Source organism: Carlito syrichta, unplaced genomic scaffold, assembly GCF_000164805.1.
Source record: "Carlito syrichta isolate Samal-C Ts95f unplaced genomic scaffold, Tarsius_syrichta-2.0.1 Scaffold317135, whole genome shotgun sequence".
In the NCBI taxonomy this organism is placed as follows: Eukaryota; Metazoa; Chordata; class Mammalia; order Primates; family Tarsiidae; genus Carlito; species Carlito syrichta.
Genome location: NW_007261231.1, coordinates 1 through 9,646, shown reverse-complemented (window position 1 = coordinate 9,646; position 9,646 = coordinate 1). Strand labels below are relative to the sequence as shown.

Here is a 9,646-nt window from a genome sequence, read left to right as displayed (position 1 = left end):
CAGCATGGAAGTGTGTCTGTATTGGTGTGTTGTCTAGACATGTACATCTCTGTACTTTTTTTAGTATTAAGCAGGAATATCTGAATTGGGGGTTAGATATGGAAGCATAAGGAATTGTGGAAATGCAGATACTAGCTTTCCTCATAATGAAGCAGAAATAGCATATTTGAAAGGTATGCTAGTAAAATAACTATGAAATGATAAAACAGATTGAATGAATCTTCATCATGGGTGTCTCTTAGTGCTAACACACCCACAGATTTTATAAGGAAGATGCAAGTGATGAGGCTTGTTTCAAAGAGTCAATTAGGGACAAAGGGAGGCCACGGTGATGCACAAGGTAAGGAGAAAGACCTACCCTTGAAGAGGAAATGGCCTGAGTTGAACTTCTGAACCACATCACTGTAGATCTGATAAGCAATTTATGAAAAAGAAAATTCAACAACATGTTTCTTATGAAATATCTAGTTCATGTTTGAACACGAGGCAGAATTTCCCACAGCTTTAAAAAATCATCTCCTAAATGCATAAAAAAAAAACAAACAAGCAACTTTGTATAAGTAGGATTCAAGAAGTGAGCAGGTCTGTCCTATGCAATACCAGAAAAATAAAGGCTTACAACTTTAGTATAAAACGTGATGCTATGAACAATCTACAGATAATCATGTATATGAAATTTTGTCGTGAACAAAATAAGATAAAAGTTAAACCTAATTAAATTTTTAAATGTTTTTCTGCTAAATTGACTGTCAACAAAATGAAGAAAAAGCCTCAGTGCAAATAAATTCTGAAAAAAAAATTAAACCAACAAAAATCTTGCATATGTAAGAGTCTTCAAAAGAAAACAGTAAAAAATAAGAAATAATCAACTTATAAAACTGGAAATAATCGGTACACACAGTCCCTCAAAGATATACAAGTGATACAAGAAGAATGTCAACATCATTTATCGTTAGAATTAATATGGAGATGACATGAGACATCACTACACATTTTTTACCCTGTTTTTATTATAAAGATGAGGAGTACAAGTTAGGATTAAGTACACAAATAATATATGTGCAGGTTAAAGCTTGGGCCTCCTTCTTGTCCCTGGTGTAAGATAAGGTAGCCTTTGTGTTATAACATGACCTCCTTTGTCCCTTGGCAGTGTACCACAGATTCACTTTTATAGATGGCTCAATTCATAAAAAATATTGATAGCACCAGTGTTTGTGAACATGGTGGGTCCTACAGCCTAAAATATGTCTCGTGTAATGCAAAATGAAACATCCCCTCTGGAACGCAATGAACACCTTCACCTAAAGTTAAGCATGTCCTTAACACATGACCCAGAAATCTACTGTTGAGTATTTGCTACAAATGAATAAAATGACATTTTTACACATTTTCAGTCAAAAATTTATAAAATTTATAGATGTTAGAAACTAGAGGCTGGGCATGGTGATTCAAGCTTGTAATACCAGCACTTTGAGAGGCCAAGGTGGGTGGATTGCCACAACCCATGATTTTGAGATCAGCCTGGGTAACGTGGCAAGATTTCATCTCTACAATCAATCAAAAATGTTGGAGAGCATGGTAGTGTGCAGCAGTAGTTTGAGTGATTTGAAATAATGAGGTGGAAGGTTCACCTAAGCCCTGTTGGTCGACACTGGATTGACATGAGTGTGTCACTGCACTCCAGCCTTGGCAACAGAGTGAGTCTCAAACTCAAGAAAAAGAAAAAGCTAGAAACACTATAAAAGTTTTTCAAATTTGAAATAATCCATTACCTAGAAAAACTTAATACTGTTAAGTAATGACAATGAATAACTATTGATGTGCACCTTACAGTTGAATTTACAGATATGATACTGAGTGAGAGATGCCAGGTTACAACCATCAGATGAACTTCCAGCTTTCTCCCTCCTCAATTCTCCCACAAGCTAGAGGTCCTGCAGATTAGTCTCTACCTCCAATGCATTTATTTAAAATTTACATTTGATGAATATTGGTACATGTGTCATCCTCGGTTTTCTCCTCCACAGGCAAATGATATTTTGATAGTTGCATAGAATGAATAAAGAACAAGTAGGGATATTTAGGGTTCCTCTTTCTCTTTGTGATATTTAGAATTTTTACCACTCATAGAATTTTTCATTTATTTGTGCCACAAATATTTCAGATATCACTTCTTGCTGTATTTAAATGTACAATTTATCCTTGTGATCAATAGTCACTCAACATTCCATTAATAATGACAACATCACAACTTATTTATTCTATCTAAATATATGTTTGTGAACACAAATTTGCAGAGATGGCTGTACAGGTCTACACATGTGTCAATATTCATCAAATGTAAATTTTAAATAAAGCTTATTACATGACAACTACAACTCAGTAAGTTTGTTACACATGAAAAATACCAGTAGATACTTGTTAATTTTAACAAAGAGCACTTAAAAATAAATAAATATACCAAAAATGAAAGAGACTGTTTAACATACACCTACATGAGTTCTAAGCTTCTCTACATTTTAAAGAAAATTGGAGAATGTTGTAAAAGCAAAACTTGTTCTCACTATAGAAAAGTAGTTCCATAATCCAAACTATTAATGCCAGAATATCTTGGACTAGGTTGAGGAAATTTGTTATGTCCTGGAATGAGAAGCTCAAGCTCAGACAGTGGACTATCATCATAATATGATCCTGTACACATCACAGAAAACCTCCAATCTCTGTGTTTTCCAGTATTACAGTGGAAAATTAAGGTAACATTGAAAATAAACATACATATTTAGTGTACAAATGTAAAAATAAGACAACAGATATTTGTTTTGTTACCAAGAAATTACATAGTAAAAAATCATATATTTAAAAATACATTCATTGACAATGAACTCCTCCAGGTTCCTCTCATCTGCACTGGAGGATTGCCTCTCCGAGCCAACGCACCCAGAGTTTGTTATACAGCAGGAGACATGCAAATAAGACCCTCCCTCTGAGTCATGAAAACCAGCCCAGCCCTGACTCTCCAGCTGTGGGAGAGGAATCCAAGCCCTGGGATTCCCAGGTGTTCTCATTCAGAGAAAAGGACTGAACACAGACAACTCACCATGGAGTTTATTCTCAGCTGGGTTTTCCTTGTGGCTGTTTTAAAAGGTAATTCATGGAAAACTGTGTATCTTGATTTTGTGAGTGGAAATGAATGAGGGAAACAGAAGACTGTTGTGACAGTTTCTAATTAAGACATCTCTGTGTTTACAGGGGTCCATTGTGATGTGCAGCTGGTGGAGTCTGGGGGAGGCTTGGTCCAGCCTGAGGAATCCCTGAAACTCTCCTGTGAAGCCTCTGGATTCACATTCAGTGATTATGCCATGGGCTGGGTCCGCCAGGCTCCAGAGAAGGGGCTTGAGTGGGTCTCATCCATTAGCTATGATGGTGGAAACACCTACTATGCAGAATCCGTGAAGGGCCGATTCACCATCTCCAGAGACAATACCAAGAACCTCATGAATCTGCTACTTAACAGCCTGAAAGCTGAGGACACAGGCACTTACTACTGTGCGAAACACACAGTAGGGAGATGTCAGAGTGAGCCTAGACACAAACTTCCCTGCATGAACTTTGGGCTGAAATCAGCTGCAGGTGATAGGCAGGATTCACTGATCAGAATCAAGCCCAGAGGCAGCTGCAAATGGAGGTTAAGGGCTGGTTTCCTGTCAGGGTTTGTGATTTCCTCCCCAGGGAACCTCTCTAATTTTAGATGTCTGTTCCTGTCAAAGTGATCTCTAAATAGAAAAGGGGTCATTGTAATATGAGGATATATTGTCTCTCACAGACACGAAATTCAGATTTCCACTCAGAGAGAAGGTAACACCTTAACCACTGACTCCATGGGGAGAGTTCTGAGGAAGCCCGGGGAGAACAGGGAGATTTTTCCAGTGATCTCAGGGCAGGGACTTCTGTAGAATATTCTGATTGGGACAATATCTAGAGGTTCTTTGTTCAAAAATGTCATGTGCTGTTCAAACCGGCACAGTGTCACCTTTCTCACCAGTAGATTTAGGAAGACCTTGAGCATGTGGTCAGAATCCAAGTGATGTCAATTGTGTTAAGACCCTGACACATGGAATCATGGAAAGCCATGAAGAAAGAGATCCCAACACATATTCCTGATTAACAAGAATTATCCAAAAAGACTCTGGAAAACCACAGCATTGCACAAAGACTGTCCTAAACTTACTATAAATTACTTCTGTTAGAACAGGTGCACAGACACGACTGGCCAAAGCCTGGAATGATGCTACCCTTTTTATGGGTCCTTGATGCCTAAAATAATTATCACACAGCAAACATGTACCCCTACTCATTTTTTCTTTAAAGTCCTAAGGATTGACACACTACAGTCTCTGTTGCATTTGTTGTCAACATTGTATAGTTAGTTCCTTTCAGTAAGGTTTAAAAGTTGTCTATGTCTGATGTTTCTTGAAAAAATAATCCAGATTGATGACTAAAAACAAGATCTTAGGAATATGTTGTAAGAAGGCAACCTTAATACAATCTTGAAAGTTTTGACATAATGGATGAGTGTCTTAAAATATTGTGCTGGGCTTACATATAATAGAATAGAGTCTAATACTGGAGAATAAATTTGAAAATACAAGTCTTTTTTTCTTTGTTTTCTTTTAAAAATGGAGTATAATTCAGGGTTGGGTATACAAAGGTTGATTATGCAGGTACCCTTGTTAATGAGGTATGCCACTCCCTCCTTTGGGAGTTTCCCTCAACTGACAATCGTAAACCCATCCCCTAAGATTTTCCAGCTACTTCCAATTCCCTTCTCATTTTATTAATTGTTCAACGTCTGCTTATAAGTGGGAACATATGGTACTCTGTTCTGTTACTGTGATAGGATAGATCACTGAGTATGATCGATTCCAAATCCATCAAATTTCTGCGATGTCCATATGTTTGTCTTTCATTATGGCTGTATAATATCCCATTGTGTAAATGTACCACAATTTTTTATCCAGTCCAGCTTTTATGGGCAACATGGCTGGTTCCATGTTTTTGCAATTGTGAATAGAGCTGCAACAAATATACGTGTGCAGTTATCTTTTTTGTAGAATGATGTGTGTACCTCTGGGTATATTCCCAATAGGGGATTGCTGGGTCATATGGAAGGTCAATTTCTCGTTCTTTCCGAAATCACCACCCTGTTTTCCAGAGAGGTTGCACTAGTTTGCACTCCTACCAGCAGGATAGATGGGTTCCCTTTACGCCACATCCATGCCAGCATCTTTTGTTGTTTGTTTTTCTTAATGATGGCCACTCTTACTGAGGTTAGGTGGTATCTCAATGTGATTTTGTTGTGCATTTCTCTGATGATGACTGAGACTGAGCACTTCTTCATGTGTCCGTTGGCTGCCCATATATCTTCTTTTGAGAAATGTCTATTAATGTGTTTTGCCCACTTTTTAATGGGTCTGTTTTATTTATATATTTTTTCTTTCAGCAAGTTCGAGTTCCCTGTAGATCCTAGATGTTAGGCCTTTTTCAGATATACAGTTAGCAAGTTTTTTTTTTTTCCGCCTCCTGTGGGCTGAATCCCTGCTCTCTTGGTGGTTTGTTTTGCTTGCAGAAGTTGGTTAGTTTAATGAGGTCCAACATGTCTGTCTTATTTCTTAAGGTATTGGCCTTTAGGGTTCTGAATAAGAATTTGTTGCCAATTCCAATTCCCATAAGGGTGTCTACTGTGTTTTCTAAAATTCTTATAGTTTGTGGTTTTATGTTTAGATCTTTGATCCATTTAGAGTTAATTTTTATGTATGGCAAAAGGTAGGTTCCTGTTTTAATCTTCAGCATTTGGTCAGCCAGTTTTCCCAGCACCATTTACTGAATAGATTCTCCTATTCCCAGTGGTTGTTGTTGGAGGCTTTATCAAAGATGAGTTGGTTGAAGATTTGAGGCTTTGCATCCTGATTGTCTGTCCTCTTCCATTGGTTTTTGTGCCTGTTCTTGTAGCAATACCTGGCTGTTTGGATTACTGAAGCCTTATAGTAAAGTTTGAAGTCTGGAAGTGTAATACCTCCCCATTTGTTTCTATTGCTAAGGATCTTTTTGGCTATTCGTGGTCATTTATGTTCCCATATGAATTTCCAGGCCTGAGAAGAATGATGATGGTAACTTTCTTTTTTTAAATTTTTTTTATTTTTTTTGAGTTGGAGTCTCACTCTGTCTCCCGGACTTGAGTGCAGTGGCCACTCCCGGCCACCACAGTCTTGATCTGCTGGGCTCCAGCGATCCTTCCGCCTCAGCCTTCTGAGTAACCAGAATTACAGGCAGGTGCTACCACGCCTGGCTAATTTTTTGATTTCCTGTAGAGATGAGGTTTTGCCTGCCCAGATGGGTTCGAACCTGCCGGCTCAGGCAATCCACTCACCTCAGCCTCCCAAAGGTGCAGGATTACAGGCTGAGCCACCGAGCCCAGCTGTTGGTAACTTTATGAGTATTTCATTGAATCTGTAGATTGCCCTGGGTAGGATGTTCATTTTAACAATGTTGATTTTTCTTATCCATGAGCATTGGATATTTTTGTGTCGTCTTTGATTTCTTTGTGTAGAGTTTGTAGTTCTCATAGTAAAGGTTTTCACTTCTCAGGTTAGGAAGACTCCAATGTATTTCATTTATTATTTGGATATTTTGAATGGGATTGTGCTTTTAATTTGGGTCTCTCCCTGCTTGTTGTTAGTGTATAGGAATGAAACTAACTTTTGTATGTTTATTTTTTAACCTGACACTTTGCAAAAGTCCTTTATCGTGCAAGCATGTTTTGGACAGAGTCACTTGGACTTTCCAGGTATAGGATCATATTATCAGCAAAGAGGGATAACTTGATTTCCTCTTTTCCTATTTGGATTCCCCTTATTTTCTTATCTTTTCTAATTACCCAAATCTGAACTGCTGATGCAATATTGAACAAGAGGGGTGAGAGTGGGCAACCTTTTCTTCTTCTAGTTTTCAGGGGAAATGTTTCTAATTTCTGTCCATTTAGCAATCTGGTAGCTGTGGGTTTATCATAGATGGCACTTACTATTTTGATGCATATTCTTATTATAGTTAAGTCTTTGAGGGTTTTTATCAAGAAACGATGATTTATTTTATCAAAAGCTTTCTCTGCATTTAATGGAGATAATCATGTGATTCTCGTTTTAACATCTGTTGATGTATTTAATCATATTTATGGTCTTGCAAAAGTTGGACCAGCCCAGCATCCTGGGGATGAATCTTACTTGGCCATGGTGTATGCTTTTTGACATGTGTTTTTGAATCCAATTTCCTCGAATACTGTTGAGGACATTGGCATCTATGTTCTTAAGGTGTATTGACATGTAGTTCTTTTTTGGGTGGGGGACGATCTTTATCAAGTTTGGGTATCAGTGTGATATTAATTTGGTAAAAATGATTAGGGGAAAATTCAATAGAATAGATATCAGCTCCTTCTTATACGTTTGATAAAATTCTGCTGAAATTCATTCTGTCTTATCTTTCTTGTTTTTTGGAAGTAGTTTTCTTAAACAGAGTCAATTTCCTGGGTTGTTAATGGTTTACTGAGTGTATCAATGTCTTCTTGTTTGAACCGGGGGAGATTTTGTGATGTCAGAAAGTCCTCCATTTCATTTAGGTTATCAAGTTTGTTTCCATAAAAGTGTACACAGTAATCTCTGATAATCTTTTGCATTTCTTAAGCGCCAGTTTTGATTTGATCTTTTGTATTTCTGACTGTGTTTATTTGTGCATCTTCTCTCCTTTCTTGTCCATTTTGGCTATGGGCCCATCAATGTTGTTAATTCTTTCAAAGAACAAGTTTTTTGTTTTGTTGATGATTTACATGGTTTTTATTTTCTTCTATGCCCCATATTTGGACTCTTATTTTGGTGATTTGGATCCCTCAGCAAACGTTGGGGTTTTGGTGGTCTTCTATTTCCAGCTGCTGTAGGTGATGTTTGTGACTCTCCACATGTGATCTTTCTGTTTTCTTTTTGTGAGCTCATAGAGATATAAATTCCTCTTTTGAACTGATTTCATGGCAACCCAGAAGTATTGGTAAGATGTTTCTTCTCGTTCATTTGTATCCAGAAAGCTTTTATTTTATGCTTTGATTTCAGAGTTGACCCAGTAGTTTTTCAGCATCATCCTGTTTAGTGTCTGTGTCCTTGTGGATTTGGGGGAAATGTTGTTGGTGTCAATATTTATTTTTATACCCCTGTGGTCTGAGAATATGCATGACAAGATTCCAGTCTTTGGAATTTATTTAAGCTTGATCTATTACCAAGAATGTGATTGATTTTAGAGTTTGTTTAATGTGGTGAGGAGTAGAATGTGTATTCTCTAGCTGTTGGGTGGAATAATATGTAGATATCCATTAAGTGCATTTGGTTGAGAGTCAAGCTTAGGTTCTGGATATCCTTGTTGTTTTGTGTCTCAATAATCTATGTAGGGCTGTAAGTGGGGTATTCAAGTACACTGCTATAATAGTGTTGGGAAACTATGGGGGGAAGGGGGAAGGGAGGTGGGATTAAAGGTAGTCAAGAGAAGGGGCAAGATGGCGATGGCATAGGTGAACTGGTGAGATTCTCTGAACGAACCAAGACTGCATGTTGCTGAATAGACAGACTGTAAAGCAGAGGGGAAAGTGAACAAAGCCAGAAGACCCTCATAAGGAAGAACAGGTCATTGCAGAAGAGAAATAAAAGCAACCCCACCTTCCCTCAAAAACAGAATTGAAGAGGGGAGGGAAAGGGGGAGAGGGAGAAAAATCCACAGAAATGAAGAAAAATCAAAAGAAGAGTATGGGTCTCTCCCAGACGCCTGGGAGAGCAGACACTGAGAAAACTGACTTTGGAATACAAACAATGAAAAGTCCCCAGAATGAAGGGTCTCAAAATGCAAATGTAGATATCAAAACAATAATGGAGAGATTAAAAAGAATTGAGGAGACACAAGAAGAAACGAGGGAGGAGCTGATATCTGAGATAACAGTAATAAAGAATACTGTGAATGAAATAAATAACAATTTGATGAGCATGGAAAGCAGAATTACCCAAGCAGAAGAAAGAATCTCAGAGCTTGAGGACCAAAATATAAAAATAACCCAAACTCTTAAAAACACAGAAAATAAGCTCAAAAAGACAGAACAAAACCTTCAAGAGATGAGTGAATACCTCAAGAGGCCTACCTAAGAATAATCGGACTCCCTGAGGCAGAAAGAGAAACAGAGACCACATTGGAACAAACTTTCCAGAGATCATTCAAGAAAATTTCCCTATCTAATCAGTGATACAAAAATTCAAACACAAGAGATTCAGAGAACCCCCGCAAGACAACAAATGAGAAGACCAACTCCTAGACACATAATAATTCGCCTAAATAAAGTAGGCACAAAAGAAAAAATCCTAAAGGCAGCAAGAGAAAAAGGCCAGATCACCTACCATGGAAGACCAATCAGAATAGCAGCAGATTTATCTGCAGAAACCCTGCAGGCTAGGAGAGCTTGGAGCCCTATCTTCAAAGTCCTAAAAGATAAACAATTTCTACCAAGAATAACCTACCCAGCCAAGCTAAGCTTCATCAGTGAGGGAGAATTAAAATCTTTCCCAGA

The 9,646-nt window shown here is 37.9% G+C and overlaps 1 gene segment (V, D, J or C); it reads left to right on the top strand.

Annotated features, from left to right (window-relative positions):
• Window positions 1-3,050: 3,050 nt before the first annotated feature.
• LOC103277318 lies at window positions 3,051-3,630 on the top strand (the record flags this gene model as incomplete). The annotated part of the segment is given in 2 exon segments: window positions 3,051-3,144; window positions 3,250-3,630. Coding segments are annotated over 2 exon segments (427 nt in total), but the record flags the coding sequence as incomplete, so codon positions are not given.
• Between the last annotated feature and the right edge of the window lie 6,016 nt (window positions 3,631-9,646).